We start from the raw sequence: 19,204 nt of genomic DNA, 5'->3' as shown, positions 1-19,204 counted from the left end.
GGTGGACTGCACAGACAGCAGCATTAAGACAACTGCGTAATGCAATTTTTATACAGTATCAAATGTTTACCTCCACACTGTTGTTGTGTGGGAAAATCGGACTAATTATCAACAAGGTATTATAAAAATGTGTTACTTCGTAGAATTCAATGTCTGTCTTCATAGTAACAGAAACTAATTTCCATATTAACAGACTGTATCGAATGCATGTGGAGAGTTTGCATGCTGCAATTATGTATCACAGCAGCATAATACATTTCACATCAAATGCTTGTTTATCTCAATATTTTCCTTATCTGGAATTCAGTACAGTCCTTTCACAGGATCATGTAATTTTAAATTTAGCCGCTGCATGCTGTGAGTTGCTTCATACACAGTAACTTCAGTATTCACTATGATTGGCTACTGGAGACTCTGTGCAATGTTTCAGATTAATTATTATCAGAATATATCGATTCGTATTAGTTATTGAAGTACCGGTATAGCGCAAAACTGACATAGTTTGAAAATAATGCTTGCTCAGGATCGGTTGTGATCCTGATCACATAATATAAAAAACTGATCAGCCTAATGCATTTTCAAGACAACTTTCATCAATTTCACTATGCTGCCATCTGTCGACTGCAAAAAATTGCAATGGAGTAATAGCTTGCAGTAATACTTTCATCTAGTGCCCATTATCAAAAAATTCATTTTCAATAGTAGAGATCCTAGTGGTTGTTCTCTTTTAGATGTTAACATTTCATAACATGAGAATGACCGATATAGGCTATATGTGATCAGAGGTTGTGGTTTACAGTGTACTAAATACCGGTAGTATATACGTTGGTCATTAGTTCAATTCAATCAAAGTCGTGATTGTTCTTGTGATATGTTTAAAATGTTGTAGTTTCGGTTAGTTCTGATTAATTTCAGAATATGTGACAGAGTAGTTTCCTCATATTACCCTTGTTTAATTAGAAAACTGAAGTGACAATAAACAGTAAAATGCTCTATGTAGTACTTACTCTAATAATGTAATGAGTGCAGTTTTAGTAATGGCAAGTTATAGTAAATGGTTTATCAGCGATTTCTTTCATTTAATCTTTCTTAGCATGTAATGTCCTAACGCCATTTGCTGAAAATTATCACTGTGATACAGAAAGCCTTCAAGTGGAACTGACACTTTTCCTAAGACAATAAGTTGCTATGAATCTAAGTGAGCGTACTGTAAAAACATTAGCAGAATTTGTGAAATTTTTGGAATCCTTTCAGTTAGCTTCTCATGAAATATACAACAAACTAGCTGTTATTGCATTGATAATTTCAACTTCTAATAGGCCTACTTTGTGTGAACGTTAATTTTTCGTGTAAGTGGGGGGGAAAACACACCTCTGTAACCAAATGGCAAACAAGTGCATAGGTGGCCTGGCAATTCTTTGCATTGAAAGGGAATTAACCAAGAATCTCAACATGGACATTGTCGTAGACCAGCGGTTCCCAAAGTGTGCCCCGCAGAGCCCTTAGGGCTCCGCGAATGATTCTCAGGGGCTCCATCCGCGGAAATTATAAAGATGACAAAAATTGCTAATTCCATCTAGTCTCTAGCGGGGAAAACGGAAACTACTTCCATCAAGCGAAAAATACTTTAAGAAAGTAGTTTGCATTCTTCTTGGTACATGGAAGCATTAATATTAGATCTACTCGTCACTGGATCTATCTCGATCTTTCTTGCTTGCCAAGTACTCAATGATTCTCGAAATTTATTTTATTTTTTATATATTGGGCAGGCAGCGTTTGTTATTTGTGGTACGTGGAATCTACAATCTATTGACTGTTACGTTACCTCAAAAAAAAAATATATATATACTGTATACCTGCATGTTAATTTGATAGCAGATGTGTTAGCTAAACTTTCGTTGAACCGGAACTGTGGCTTAAGATGGGCTCCCTAAGACCTAAGAGTCATTAGCCATCAACCAGTGCTCAGTCAAAGGGAGATAACAGCAGCTATAACCTTACTTTCAAAGAGGATAGTGCGAATATGTTGAACATGATCCTGTCTCAGAGTCTACAATGCCTAGTATAGAGGTATTGAAAGTAACAAACGAAAATATTGTGATTTATATTTGGACAGGGGATTCACTGAGTTTGCTGATGAACGTCCACAGTGTGTGATATGTAACAAAGTTTTTTCCAATAGTTCTATGTTCCCTGCCAAACTTAGACGGCATTTCTCAATTCAAAATTCACAAATAAAACTGCAGACTACTTCGAAAGAAAACGTGACGAACTTCATGCAGTTCAGACAAAATTTCACCTCGTGTAAAAACAAACAACGAGAAAGCACTGAAAACGTCGTACTTGGTTAGTCATGACCAGGCTCTTGCTGGTAAACCTCACCCTTGCTGAAACTCTTATGAAACCACTATTAGTGAAGGTAGTGAAGTGCATTGTGGACGAGAAAACTGCAAACTTTATTTTCAGTGTGCCCTTATCAAATAACACTGTGCATAATGGAATCCAGAATATATGAAAAGGCGTAAAAAATATCATGATTTTCCATATAAGTTAAAAGAAAGTTTCGTTACAACTTGACAAATCCACGGCCTTTGCCGGTTTAACTATGTTAATGATGTTTGTGCGGTATGAATTTTCAGGTTCTTATGAAATATTTTGTTCTGCAGCCATTGCCATCCTCTACAAGTGGTACTGAAATTTTTTCTTCTTCATTGAAAACTCGATACTGTGGGACAATTGCATTGACGTGTGCACAGATGGCGCAAAGGCCATGGTAGGTCCTGTTCCCGGCGCTATTGTAAGGATCAAGAAAGTTTTAAAAACTGAACAAATAGTCACTGTGTACTACACCAACACGCCCTCGCAATGAAAAAATGTCAGCGTTATTAAAGCAGGTACTAGACAACGCCATCAAAATTATCAATTTTGTTAAAGCACGACCTTCGCAGTGTAGACTAAGCTTAAAATCCTGTGTGAAGGTGTGGGTAGCATACACAAGTCATTGTTAGTAATATTACACACAGAAGTGCGATGGTTGTCGCGCGGTAAAGCGTTGTCCCAATTACATGAACTTCGAACGAAAGTTTATTCACTTTTGGATTACCAGAACAGTTTGCTAGTAGATTATTTGAATGATCAGGAATGGTTGTATAAATTATGTTACTTGACAGACTTTTTCAAAAATGAATTCAGCACATACATACAAGGTAAACGGAAGACTATATTCGATGCTGATGACGAAATTGTCACACTGAAGAAAAAGAGAGCGTTCTACATAGAAAGCGTCGACAATAAGGATCTTACGTTTCTCATTGACTTCGAACTTTATAGAAGAAAATAACATAACTATGAATGTCTCATTCATAGCAATAATGAAAGAACACCTTGACAATTTGCTTCAAAATATGAATTCATATTTTTCAAGGGACACTCAGGAATCGATTCTAAAGAAATATGAGTGGATTGTAGATCCATTTCCAGTGATGTCAAAACCAGCAGCCCTCACTGCTTCAGATATGAGGTCCTTATAGACATGGTTTCGAACAGCCACTGTCAGGCATAATTTAAAAGCAAACCATTTCCCAAATTTTGGGCTAAGTTAGGGGAGGATCTTTTGATATTAAGTTCAAAAGCTAAATTAGCTAAATTTCTCTCACTGCCTTTTGGTACTGTGTACCTCAGTGAAACGACCTTTTCGAGGTACATGGCTACAAAAACAAAATATCAAACTTGTTTGGACACAGAAGACGATATACGTCTTCAACTGACTTCTATGACACCGGACATTGACAAACTCTGTGGCAAGAAACAGGCACATTCTTCACATTAACTTCGGGTGTACATGTAACATTGTAACATTTAAAAAATATTTTAACTACTTGTTAATATCATTTTGTAGATTTAAATAAATTATATCCAGTACATTTTTACTATATATAAATATTCATACTTCTGTTTATGTATCGTGTGAAATATGCTTCATAGAACGTAGGCAGATAAAACTAAAAATTAAACATTTCTTGGGGCTCCACGAGAAACTTTTGCTTCAAAAAGGGCTCCATGGCTGAAAAAGTTTGGGAACCACTATCGTAGACAAATCTGATATTCTCCACAACAATAGACGTATCAATCTACACTAGCATTCCTATTGTGTTAAGCAACTTATAATTTTTTTAAGCTGACACAAAAATAATAAATAAGGTAAATTATTAATATATGTTAATTTATAAAAAAAAAAAATAAATATGTATGTAAGTGCATGGACATCTTCTGAACGAGAATTGTTGCTTTATTACAATATTAACACTTCAAAATGGCACAAAAACCGTTGCCCTCCCAAGTAAATGTCTCGCCCCACCTCTGTTCCCCCAGATAGAAAATCCTGGTGCAGTCCCTGATGGCTATCTTCATTTTTGGAACAAATATTTTTTAAGTACCGGTAAGAACTTGTTGAAATTTTTTTGTACAGCGACTTAGAAAATGATGAGGCATTGCATGTAAATTTTAATCATTGACAAGTTCTGTAAAGATATGAAAAACGTCAGTAAGTTAACGAAATTCGAATTCGGATTTCCTGTATATTATCCTAGACTATATGGCAGTTCTGTTGAAAAGGTCAAACTCCAATTTTATTAGTTCCTTCAAAAAATATTATTTTGAACACAAAGGAATGAGTTTAAATTTATTACTTTGCTAACTGAGCTCTCAACCATCATCTGAAATTTGAATTCAAAATTTTTCAGGCCTCAAGAGTGCACTCAATCAATTTTTCACATACTATATATATAATTTATGTTTGTTAAATTATTCCATTTTTAAGCTCCCAGAAAATTTATTCATGTACTTAGAATAAATTGAGTGCTAGACTTATGTTATTATTTTTCAGTAATCTCTGTATGATACCCTTACAACTGTTTTTATTATTAAAGCTTCAGACAAATAAAATAAATGTAACATGCACGTAATATATTGAGTTGCACTCAGTTTTAAATGCTGTAATACGATAATGGGATTCTTTTAAAAAGAATGTCAGTTTTTGTCTAAATTTCTTGATAATTTGTGTGTATTATATATATATATATATATATATATATATATATATATATATATATATATATATATATATATATAGATAGTGTCGCCTAAATGCAAGGGTGAGATGTGTTACAAAGCAATCACTTTGAAAAAATGCAGAAAGAAAGAAAAATATTCTTTTATCTAACTTTTCAATGATACAATTTATTCTACAAAGTTCAAATTTGGTAAGAATATGTAATTTTTATAATATTATATATAGTGTTAACCTTACTCAATTTAGTAAATACTTAAGGAACCCACAGGTTCATTGCCGCCCTCAGATAAACCTGCCATTGGTCTCTATCCTGAGCAAGATTAATCCAGTCTCTACAATCATATCCCACCTCCCTCAAATCCATTTTAATATTATCCTCCCATCTACGTCTCGGCCTCCTCAAGGGTCTTTTTCCCTCCGGTCTCCCAACTAACACTCTATATCATTTTTGGATTCGCCTATATGTGATTCGATTTAGTAAATAATTAGTTCAACTATTTTATGATAATTTCACCAAATATTCCATTATTGCAGTGATGTCATTAATATTAAACTGAGTTATCTTACTTATTTGGTAAAATATTTCAATGTTTCATTAAATATTCGTTCTAATTTTAAAACTTCCTACAGGCTATCGTTAACTTCTTAAAGAAATTAAAGTTTAATTTCATATTCAGAAACAATTTATTGAAGAAAACACAATTCCTGCACAAAATGTTGTAACCACGTTAAAAATCTATAGGTGCATACTTTGACTTAAAATTTAATTTTAGAGGAGAGAAACATTTTAGTGGTCTAGCCTCTAAAGTTCAATTTTTCGGAATTATAACAGTTCGAAAAGCAACTGTTTTAGAGAACCTGTACTAAAAATAAATTTTTTAAAAACTTCGAACTGAATTGTAGGCAGTTAATCTTACTTTTGAGAGTTCAAGTGTATATAAAATATTTACCCAGTTTTTTAGGAATTAAATTGCTATTTCATAGCCAAGCTAATTCTCTTATTTTGTTGAATGGAATTCCTGAAGAATCTAAATAGACTAATTCAAAATTTACGAATTGTAGGCCTACCTGTCGGTGATTAACTATCAAATTGTGTTAATATCCATTACCGGTATTTTATATTCAACGTAAGTGTGGCTGATCTTGTAATATATTCAATTTAGATTTCCTTCAGTTTTCACATCAGTCCATATCACTTTTTCACTAATGGTATTTGTTTAGTAGTTTTTCCAATCTGACTGGATACTTTTTTCCAGTCCAGAATTTGATCTATCTTAATTTCTTTCACTAGTTAAGGCTTTCCACTTTTCTTGCACGATTTAGCAATGGTACAGTAACAATTTCACTAAGCACATAAATTGGCTCACTTGCTCACTAATGCCCTGTTTTCTCCCTTTCTAATCAACAACTCATAATAATGTTTACTGTTTTACCGTACTTTTAAAAATATTGCAGTACCACATTTAATTAAAAAATGCTATGCTCCAAAATAGTGAGACATACAACATAACATATATTTTTGCATTTGCAGAAATGTCATTTTTGGGATATTTCCATAGTGGAATATGTGTTACAGCATCACAATGGCAATATCATATAACCTTCTACCGGTACTGCATTAAAACGAGCTTAATTTTCTGAATAAAATAGTATAGTTATCTCAATTTTCAATTTTTGCAAGATATAGGCCTACCACTTTTGCATTAAGGTGACAATATGTATTATGTTACATTATGCACAGAGTGCCAGTGGAAATCGTGAATTATTAGCAAATAATGGTACTATTAGGTGTTATAGAACCTAAAACATAATATATCATAAGCACTTGTCTCAGTTTACTATTAAACTGTTGAAAAATCTAGTATATTATAAGCTGTTTCTTATTTCACTCAGAAAATTTTAGTAACAAAGTCGTCAAGGATTTCTATGAAAAATTTCTTTATGCATGACGTGTTATATTGCTGAAAAGGAAGGTTGTGAATTATACGGTGACAGCAGGGAAACAGAAAGGAGCTGGGGAAGGAGGAGGGGGGTAACCTGTTCCAAGACAGTCTTTATAGACTCACTGAGATGTGAGTGTGCAGTTTCTGCACGAAAAGCTGACATTATAACAACTTTTGAACTAATTGTGTGTCCATGTTCTTTAATTGATTTATTTTACGATGATGTATCAACTGTGATGGTCATCTAGCATCTGAGTGAAATGAAGGTGATAATGCTAGTGAAAGGAGTCCAGGGTTCAGCAATGAAAGTCACCAGCATTTGCTCTTAATGTGTTGAGGGGAAAACCCCGAAAAAGAAGAAAAAAAAAAAAAAAACTCAGTGAGGTAACTTGCCCCAACTAGGATTTGTACCCATACCCGCTTGTTTCACGGTCAGATATGCTGTTACTCCACAATGTATTTCCATATGTTATGTTACTAACATTACATTAATGCTTTAAGTTCAATCTGAACTCTGAAATTCATGATCATAACACTAGAAGCTACTTGGGGATATTAATAATTAAATCAGTGAATGTTTCAAAACCATAGTAAAAACTATTTTGCTTCAGTCCATGCCTTTCAAAATTAGGTACTGATTTTTTTAATTAAAACCACAAAATGGAATACCGACTTTCAGTGTTGTTGCACATAATTTTATTTTTCCCCTAACAATATTAATAATAAATATACAGAATAACTAACATGAAGTCTCTTGGCTCTTAAAGGATCAATCACTCTCCTAATAAATCACCTCAGATGATTAACTTTCTTTTTTCTTTAATATTTCGAATCATATACCGTACTATAAATTAATGTTTATTGTACTGTATTCAGGACCCTTGTGGTCACTCAAATTCTTTGAGCTGATGTCTTTAATGAATTAATAAATGAACATTAAATTCGTACTAAAAATCTTATGCGTGCGTGCGTGTGTTTGTTTGTGTGAGTACCTAATGAACCTATAATAATCTGTAATAGATTGTACAGGAAACAAATACAATACAATACAATACAATACAATACAATACAATCAAAGCCAATGTCAACACACCCAAAAGAAGAATTTGGGGTTTAACATATTCTTTTGAAAGCAGTTAACATGGAAACCTAAATATTCTGCCATGACTGTTCACCAGACATATTTGAACATACATCGTTCTATGAAGTTAGCACCAGTATGTTACCACTGCCAGTTTCATGGACAGTCCACTTCAAGGGTAATATTAATCCCATCACATCCATGGTAAGTTCGACTTAAAGCAAAGCGTACTGAACCATTGTTAAGGGAAAATATCTTGACTGTCAGTACCATTTCCTTACAGACTTGTGTTACTGTCAGACAACTATAACTAGGGTTACCAGATTCACATCAATAAAAAAGAGAACACAAAGCTTCAAAAAGAAGGATATTGTACAAAAAAAAAAAAAAAAAAGAACGGAAAATATGTAAGCTTACTTAAATTTAGGCTTAGGCTTATATTATACTTTAAATTACAGTACGTCAATATGTATTTTATTACAAAATATTTACAGTACAGATTTAGGCTTATATATGATACTCAGAAGTATGTTATCCATTTTATTACAAAATAATTTTGGAGGAACTTAATAATAATGATTTTACAGTTGGCTACATATGAAAGTCAAGAGAACTATAGTTATTAAAGAGGACAGAAAATATCTATTTAGATTTACATTCGCAACTCGATCTCTTGATTTACTAGCTAACATAATATATTAAGAGATTGGCCATCCCAATGTTAAAAACAGTAACTTGCAGAAGAGAACAACTACCAGGATCACCAATGTCGATTAGTAACGACTGCTAGATGACAGTACAGTTGCTTCATGCACTTCAAATGGAAGTTATAACCTCACTTCTTCTATTGTCGCTAGATGGCAGCATAGTGAAATTGATAAAATGGTTGCCTTCAAAGCCCATAAGAGTGATCAATCTGTTATATATGTGATCAGGGATGGAAGTACAGTTGCTTCATGTAATTCAAATGAGAGTTATATCGTGATTTCTTATGCAGTAGCTAGATGGCAGCATAGTGAAATTGATAAAAGTTGTTGCTGTCAAAGCCTATAAGGCTGAGCATTCTGTTATATCAGAGGCGTATACTGGTTAAAGGGTTTGGGCTACCGCTGACCCTATTATTACACAAAATATATCTAACAATTACTTTAATTTTAATTACTATGGTAAAAATAATAATACAAAATTATTACATTATGTTATATTATAAACTTTTTCTTTTGTAATTTCCTTGGGCTACCGCCGGTAGCCCTGGTAGCCCACAAAATACGCCCCTGTGTTATATATGTGATCAGGGTTCTGAGCAACGACCATAACAAGGAGGGGCAAAGAGAGTAAAGTTATGATCGTAAGCAGAGAGTATATTCCGTCGATGGTGCTGCCACCTACAGGCAAATTACTTGAAAAAGGTGTTAAAGCAGATAATTTCAAGATATCAGCCATACAAGTTACGGAAAGGAGTACATTTCTTGATTTTTTTTTAAATCCGCCTGGACCCCAGACAAAAGTCTAAAAAGGGGGACATGTCCAGACAAAAGTGGACAGCTGGTTACCCTACTATAACATAATGGTTGTGTTATGATTACCTAGAATATCATCAAGAGTTCGTTCCTGTAACAATATAAATGGAAGCAGATGTGGAATTGTAGTATTTGGCGCCTGAGGATTGGTACATTCGTTCATACTCTTCAATGTTGGGCGCAATTTGGCCTCAAAATTGAATGCGCTGTCTGTGAATTTCTGTCGCAAAACGTGCCAAGTTGCAGTTAGCCTCTGAATCTGAAAATATAAAGCAAAAAATATTTATGTAGCCTATATTAAACGAATGTATATGTATATAATTACACATTCATTATTAATATACGGTATATTATATATTAATAAAATTATAGATTCATTTTTTGGTGCTTGGGTTTCTCTACCAAAATATACACATAATTTTTTTAAACAATAATCTATTCATCTTTTGAAATTAAAAAAATCATCACCCAAATTCTTAAAGATTCCTTACAGATTATACAATTTAATTTATACCACTCGAAGGTCTTAATTAAGGATATGTCATATGATAATTTTAACTAAAATCTTTTATTTATTAAATTTAATTGTAAGGTTATATTTTAAGATTTCATATTATAATTGATACAGTATTGTTGTTGTTTAGTCAACTGTCCGAAGACAGGTCTGAACCTCACAAGTGATACCAAAAAGCCACCACTTACGAGACAACTAGGCCAGGAGATAATGTGGTAGGGTCTCCAGTTCCTTTCCCCCTCCATTGCATACATCGCCGACTAGTTACATATAAACTAGTCAGATTTCAGATACATATAAATAAAAAGTAGAAATAAATATATCAAATAGTCACAAAGCTACTGTGTACTCACTGCGGTCACTTAGAATTCAGAAATAATTAAACATGAAGTTTTCCAGGCTTAGATCCATTATTGTTTCTAGTTTATAGTAATAATTTAGTCTCAATTATAAATAAATTATCCCAGACAATCTTATTTGTAGAGATGCAAGTGTGATTTATATTATTATTATTATTATTATTATTATTATTATTATTATTATTATTATTATTCCAAGTAAACAATATGATTACTTTATGACTACTTTATAAACACTTCTACTTTTTATTTTATTTAATGACACTATATCAACTACGGTACTAGGTTATTAGCGTCAATGAAATTAGTGACAGCGAGCTAAGACAGATATTCGCTGTAGGTTTACCTGAAATGTGGGGTGCAACACCAGATTGGCAGGCAAATACTCTGCCATCCGAGGTATGCTGGTGGCTATAGCACTTCTAATACAGTGTTAAATTTAATGAATTAACGATTTAGTGCAAATAAAATAACACTAATGTTGATAAAACAATGTAATAAAACTAGCATACACAATTAATTAGTGCTCAGTTTCCCTGGAATATTATATTAAACGGAATTTATTTCAAACAATCTATAAGCACAATGCTTCTTGATTTGGAATTTGATAATCACTTGAACTGGGAAAGCCATACATTTGATTACATTGCAGTTCACAACACTTATAATTAGAGTCCTGTGTTTGGTCACCTAAAGCCTCCAAGCAACTCAAAACAGTGTAGGTATGTATGGAGTATAGCTTGCTGGCATCCTATACCGATACTACTTAGTTCATCTGCTGTTCAGTGAAGATACGAAAACAAAATAAAGCTAGGCTACAATAGAAGAATTTGATAGAGAGCACGTTATTAAGAAAGAAGAAAATGCATTTTATCAGAATGAAAGAAAATGTTTTCATTTGAAACACTTAAAATGTTTACAGTCATTGATTGTAATCTGTAGAGATTCGTGAAGCACGCAATCATAATGTGTATTGTTTTAAGTTTGTGCTGAAATTTATATTTTTTTCATTTGTTAATTCGAAACTTTAATTAGATTTAAACTACCTAGATGCGTTTTACTTATTGTAAAAATCAGCGGTAGACAAATTCCGGGTGCCAGGTAAAATTGTATGTGGTATATGAATTATTTATTGAGTTCAAAATTTTTTAAGATTTCGATTTCTTTTATGTTACTATGACTAATATACAGAGTGAGTAAAAAGTATGGAGCAATGCTTGTAACTTTCTTATTAATTATAATTTTATGAAGAAACTATTTATACAAAAGTTGTAGGGTATCAAAGAAGGAATATTTTGAACATGTTTTCAAGTACTATACTTTTCATTTATAAAGGATGTGCCAATGAGTTTATTTTCTTTTAAATGGCACCATATACTTATTTCCCCATTTTTGGATTATTCAGGTCTCAGTGCGTACAAAATCATTTTTTTTTTTTGCCATTTATAAACTACTGTTTTATAAAAATTACCTCTTTTAATGGCAATGTATGTGTACTGGGTAAAGGGAAATTTTAATGCTTCATTACATCAATTTGAGGAGGCTTTGAATTAAACAATTGCAGACAAAAGCTAATAGAAACAAGTGAATAAAGATAATAAAATAATTGAATAACAATGGTTAAACATTAGATAATTTCAAAAACAGATTTATGGATTATTTGACAGTAAATGGGGACCATTTTGAGCACCTTTTGTAAACTGAAACCAACACATGATACAACACAACAATACTAATTTTTGTTTTAATGGGTTTTCTTGCTTTAAAATCCATGTACTGCATTACTATTGCAGTTAAATTTCAATTGTGTATATGCTACAATGTGTCGTTTTTAAATTATAAATTTAAATAATATTAATATTGTTATTTAATTGTTTTATTAGCTTTATTCACTTGGTTCTATATCTTTTGTCTGCAATTGTTTAATTCAAAGCCTCCTCAAATTGATGTAACGAAGCATTAAAATTTCCCTTTATTCAGTACACATACATTGTCATCAAAAGAGACAATTTTTACAAAACAATAGTTTATAAATGGCAAAAAAATAAAATAAATAAAGAAAAAGGTTTTGTACGTACTGAGACCTGAAGAATCCAAAAATGGGAAAAAAGTACATGGTGCCATTAAAAAAAAACAGACTCTTTGGCACACCCTTCATAAATGAAAAGCATAGTAAATGAAAACATGTTCAAAATATTCCTTCTTTGATACCCTACAACGTTTGTATAAATAGCTTCTTCATAAAATTAGTAATAAGAAAGTTACAAGCATTGTTCCATACTTTTTACTCACTCTGTATAATGTTAACAAAAGTGGTTGTAGAAAGAAATTCGAATGTGCTTTTAAAAATTAATACCGTTACATTTGTTACATATCTCAAGATATTGTCCTCCATAGTTTGAGAGCATCTCTGAGAGCGTATGTTTGCATTGCATAGATATCGGTATTTAATATTGTTTAATATATTTCAATACTGTAAATGTATCTTTATCTTAGCGCAAATGGTTTTCTCATTGCATGTCTGGACGAAATGTGATGTCTCCTGAAAATAAAGGAACCGACTCCTGATTTTTTTTTTTTTTAGTTTCGTATGTCCCTAGTAAAAATTACCTTTTATTATTGTATATAAGCTGCCTATAAACATATACTTCGTTATTATTGTTATTAAATCCAAGTGGTATCCTGTTGTTCACTGACTTACACAGAAAGGTATAAAAATAAACAGATGTAGACACACAGTACCGATGCATGCCAAAGACTGTTTGGTTTACTGGAGTGTGAACTGTTGACTTGCAACCTGCTCTCCATATGAAGCTATTATGTTCCATGTACACCTAACTTGTGTTCAAAGTAACCAAACGCAGGACTCTACACTATAAAAATGACATATTTTGCATATTTACATTCTATAATAGAAATATGATTTAATATTCTGAATTAACTCATCTAAAGCTAAAAATATTTTTGATTTACAAAATAGAGCCCTAACAATAATGAAATAAATAATAATAATGAAATAAATAATAATAATAATAATAATAATAATAATAATGAAATAAATAATAATAATAATAATAATGAAATAAATAATAATAATAATAAATAATAATAATAATAATAATAATAATAATAATAATAATAATAATAATAATAATAATAATAATACGACGCACAACAGCACGATGATACCCCCAGCTGCTATAGCTAGCTTTCGTAACTGGATTTCGCTACCTATCATAGTTCCCCAATTGCATCACGATGCTGGGTGGGCACTGGTCCCACACACTGGCCGAAATTTCATGAGGACTCGAACCAGCGCACATTCTGTAACGCGAGTCCTAGACAGGATGCCTTAGACCACGATGCCACGGCACGGGACAATAATAATGAAAGGCATCTATAAAAAGACATCTATAAAACGATTTAAAAAAATTAGGAATTTTGCGCTTTCCTTGTAATAAATCTTTTCCTTGATGTTGTTTTATGTTAAAAATTAAGATACACTTAATAGGCCAATAATCAGAATATTTATAATTTTAATACAAGACACAGATCTCCATCTACCTTCTGTTAGTCTCAGGTGTTACAAAAAATGACTTCACTCTTCATGTACAGACTTCCATGCACTGTCTAACTATCTTAGAGGTCTGAAGGGCAAAGGGAAAAATTTAAAACAGAATTACCAAAATTCTCCATATTCAAACCTTCTACTCAAATGATAAATTGTTTTTGATTGTAAATTAAATTAATCTGCTTACTATGTATTATACTATGTTTTGTAAAACTTTTTCCTTATTCCACATCTCAAAACTGCAATGCTGATGTAACCTCTATGGATTACAATAAATGAATAATGAAAAAATTCTTTTATGTCATTTATATGCAAGCAGGTTTCACTCTATTCCTTTTTCCTTTGGTTACTTCATATCGTCACGTGAATGCAAGAACTAGGTAACTCAAAATTTGCGTTTTTTAGTTACCGCTTTTACAGCATAGCAAAAATCGCACAAAATGTAATCAAGGATCTAGGTAACTGATCAAACGATACCAGCGACATCTATTTTCCAATATAACAAATAGGTAAAAAAAAAAAGAGACATATTCCTTGGTGCAATAAATAAGTAAATAGACAATGTCACAAAATATGAAAAATCAAGTTACCGGTTCCTAGTTCTTGCATTCAGGCGACAATATGATTATTCTTATACTGCTCCTTTTTCAACATTTATTTATCAAATGGAGAAGTCGAAGTTCTAAAAAGACTTCACCTTACATCAGAAGTCCTGCATTTATTTCGTCAGATCCAGCATTTTTTTTTTTCATTTGTTTTGGAGTTTCTTGTAATTCACATAATGTACGAGGCGTGTTCTTAAAGTAAGTTCCGTTTTCAATTATAGCCATCGCATCGCTGTAGTTGTTGTTTTGTGCATGCGTGTTTTCTTCTTCAGTCCTCAGACAAGCTGTGCATGCAGTTTCAGAGCTTCAGTCCGTGTGTGTGTGGTTAGTTGTGATCACTTGAAATGTTTAAAGTGATCGAGCACCCCGCCGACTGTGAGATGCGGTCTGTTATCCATTTCTTGAATGTGAGGAACATCAAACCGGCTGACATTCATCGTAAACTTTGTGAGGTGTATGGTGATGATGCCATTAGTGATGGAATGGTCAGGAGATAGCCACACACAGCTCGTGACACCCAAAATCTCATCTCGAAATTTGGTTGGGAACAAATTGTCCATCCCCCTACAGCTTGGATTTGGCTCCGAGTGACTTTCATTATCTTCCTGCACCTCAAGAAGTTCCTCGGTGGTCAACGTTTTGATGGCGACGATGAAGTGAAAACAGCAGTACAGGAGTGGTTCACATCGCAGGCGGGTGAATTCTACAATGAGGCGATAGAAAGACTTGTGCAACGACTCGATAAATTCCTCAATATTGGTAGAGATTATGTTGAGAAGTAATTGAAGTGTGGGGAATACAATGCAACAAAAATGGTTTGTAAATATCTTCCCGTTTACTTACTACACCCTTTTGGAACTTACTTTAAGAACACGCCTCGTAATATTATCTCCCTGGTATCTGCAGACATCGTCTGCATAATTTTTACTTATATTGTTTATCTCAGGGATGTAGTTGTGCCAGGGCGCCATCCCAGTACTTTTTTCTGCAGCCTGAAGCACTCTGCTTCTTTATTTTTACTTTTTAAAATAATAATTGTCTTACTTGCTTCTTACTCAACTTCGTATTTTATTAGTATGAATTACTAGTACATAACAGCGATATTACTAATAAGAAATAATAATAATAATAATAATAATAATAATAATAATAATAATAATAATAATAATAATAATAATAAACTTTTCGCAATGCGCCCTGGTAGTATTTCGTTTACGACTACACATCTGGTTTATTTCTTTATTTCTCTTATCTATAAACTTTGAAAATATTTCATTCATCTTTAATTTATCCATAATATTATACAGGTGTGCCTTCTCTTTTTCAGTGTTATTTAACTTATAAAACTTTAAATAAAAGTGTTCAAACCTATTACAAAATTTAATATGTACCTTACTGACAGACGGTACTGTTTCAAGATTGTTATAGTGTCATCATCAGTGTCTTTATCTGTTTCATGAACTTGTACGCTACTTCTTGTATGCAGTGAATGCCATTTTCTATATTGAATATTATTTTATGCCAAGGCTCCTTGTTATATGTTTAGCATAGTCAAACTAGTCTTGACCTATGCTTCAGAAACATGGACATAGGTACTACACAAAAAAAGAGATCTAAATAAATTTCAGGCTTCAAAGATTAAGGGTGTAGGCCTACGTGGAATATTATTAAAGAAAAACAAAAAGAGAAAGAATAAATAATGACATAGGAGCACTCCAAACATAAAAAAGAATAAACTTAAACAAGCAATAGTCTCAAATGTTTTGGACACAAAAAGAATGGAAAATGCAAGATTAAAAAAATAATGTTAAAACTAAAAGTGAAAGAAAAGTGGCCTAGAGGAAGGAAGACCACAGGAAAGATGGATAGACTACATTAAAGGAGACCTACAGAGCGGGAATATGAATGGGAAGAAACTTACAAAGGAAGAGCATGGAAAGATACAGACAATTTTGGAGGGATATTATGTGGAATCAAACTTCTGAAAGGAAAACTTGATAAGAGATGGATTGATTTTTCGTTGTCGTCGTCGTCGTCGTCGTCATCGTCATCATCATAATCATCATCATCATTATTATTATTACCGGTATTATTATTATGCTTTATATTTATCTCGATTTTCTTTTTTGCTATTTTTTTTTTCATTTTCTTTATTGTCTTTTGTGTTTCTTTTGCAGTGGTTTCTATTTGTTCCATGTTCTCAACCGTTTTTTATTTCCATTTTATTTTTTTAACTTCGATTGGAGCCACTTTTATACATTCCCTAATGTTGTTTCATTTCTTATTTAAGATTTTAAGATTTTTTTGGTAGATGTAAGTTGTAAATTATACAATCTTCGTTGAGATGGATCTTATGTAGTTTGATCCTGTAGCAAAATTATTTTAATTACTTATTTTTATTGTATTGGTAATGGTTTACATTTTGTTTTCTCATCTAGCTAATAGTTTTATATTGGCAATGACTAGAGAATGGTCTGGGTTTACAACATTTCTTCTGTATAGTTGTACATTTTCTATTAATGATCTTCGCTTTTATTAACAAATACCGGTACATAATCTATTATTGATCTGCACGAGTGTTCTTTTCTATTTTTATATATGTCTTTTTCACGAAGAAGTCTTTGTTAATTTAAGACAGCTGAAAGAGACAACGGTCTCAATTACTGAGTACTCTTATTATTGATAGTTTCTTCTCAAAATGCGCCTATCAGTCTTCGTATCGGTAATAAAATTGACCTACTTGCTCTTGAATTGAAATCACCATACAACATAAGATAATGTTTTCTGATAATTTTGTTTACAAGTTTCTGTAGTTTTTCGTAGAATATTTGGGTTCGTTTATTTTACCTTCTAATAAAAGTTTTCAGGAATACTTTATATATGGAGCTTAACCCTTAAAAGCCTGAATTATTTTTCGTCAAGTTTTTCGTTTATTTCGTTATAGACTAATTAAATGGATGTAATTGAACACAACAATGCTTTTGTTTTCAATTGTTGAAGCGAATATGTGGAATTACAGGGCGTTACCATATGGTAACGCTAGGTCATTATGTTGTCAAATCTTAAAGAATGAGTTGTTGCCTTATAATAACATCTTTCAAGCAATTTATTGAACTTAACTGAACTTTAGCATACAAATAATATATTCATCACTCATTCAGTGTTCTGCCCAAGGTCAGATCTTTCACTGCAAACCCAGCATTCTCCAATGTTTCCTATCTTCTGCCTTCCTGTTTGTCTTCTCGTATGATACATATATCTTCATGTCGTCTATCATCTGATATCTTCTCCTGCTCCGAACTCTTTACCATTCGCTCCCGTTCACCATTCCTTCCCGTGCATCTTTCAGTAGGCAGTATCTTCTCAGCCAGTGACCCAACCAATTCCTTTTCCTCTTCCTAATCAATTTCAGCATCATTCTTTCTTCACCCACTCTTTCCAACATGGCTTCAGTTCTTATTGTCAGTCCACTTAACACGTTCCATTCTTCTCCTTATTCACATTTCAAATGCATCTATTCGTTTCTCTTCACTTCGTCGTAATGTCCACGTTTCTGCCCCACACAATACCACACTCCATACAAATAATACAAAAATACAATAATAAGAAAATTACTTTCACAATACCTGAACAGATATACATAATAGAATTATTGTCACAATATACTCGTATGAACAAAGCACATTTTCGTAACATAACGTTTTATATACATTTTTTTGTGTGATTTTCACATATTTCGGTAGTAAGGTAAAACATTTCTTATGATATGACAAAAAACATGGGCTACATCAAATTTTGAGGAAGCTGTAAGTGGGAAGAGCATTCTCACTAGCACATCGCTGTCTTTTGTTTCCGGGTATCGGAATCACTAATGTTCCATTCAATCGTATCTTATATAATCAGATGTTCTGCGAGTGACGTCCAGAAAGTAAGTTTACCCGGAGCCGTTTACAGAAAGAAAATACAATTTCATGAAAAGATGTATTGGAACAGATACAGCAATCGTTGAACTATTTTTCAACATATTTCCCACTGGAACTGAGAGATTTGTCACACCGTGGGAACAACTTTTGTCCCACATAGAAGTCTCCCGCCTGGAATCGGAACAAGTGTGTGACAGCCGTTTGCACCTCTCTGTTGATACCATGGTAAGAAAAAGTCTGAATTCAGCTCAATAATTCCTGTATCTGTTCGAATAAATATTTCCATAAAATTGTATTTTATTTCTGCAAACGGCCCCAGGGAAACTTACTTTTTGAACGCGTCTCATAGCTCCAATATCGTTGTATTTGGAAGTAGACAGTCACCCTTTGCCTTTTGGGATGCTCCCCGACTTCTTCAAATCTCCCATTTGAATTCTAATTCATTCAGAGCCAAATTCTACTTGGCTGCCAAGCATTTTGTATAGCTACATCTAACAACCATGTGAACATGGGCTAAAACAGTTCTTACATAGATAAAGCGAAGTTTTATAATGAAACCAAAATTTGTCACATCTCTGTCTTTAAAAGTCACTCTCTGGAGAAATCAATTGAACTGT

General features: G+C 32.7%; 1 protein-coding gene across 5 annotated transcripts in view; it reads right to left on the bottom strand.

Moving 5' to 3' along the window:
- Nucleotides 1–19,204, bottom strand: part of LOC138694382 (breast cancer anti-estrogen resistance protein 3 homolog) — a 922,749-nt gene that overhangs the window by 18,628 nt on the left and 884,917 nt on the right. For all 5 annotated transcript variants that reach the window (XM_069818063.1, XM_069818065.1, XM_069818066.1 and 2 more), the window contains one exon: nucleotides 9,682–9,874. In XM_069818063.1, the coding sequence (XP_069674164.1) occupies nucleotides 9,682–9,874 (193 nt within the window). The remainder of the gene's footprint in view (nucleotides 1–9,681; nucleotides 9,875–19,204) is intronic.

Source organism: Periplaneta americana, chromosome 2 (genome assembly GCF_040183065.1).
Source record: "Periplaneta americana isolate PAMFEO1 chromosome 2, P.americana_PAMFEO1_priV1, whole genome shotgun sequence".
NCBI classification, from domain to species: Eukaryota; Metazoa; Arthropoda; class Insecta; order Blattodea; family Blattidae; genus Periplaneta; species Periplaneta americana.
This window is presented reverse-complemented; position numbering and strand designations above follow the sequence as displayed.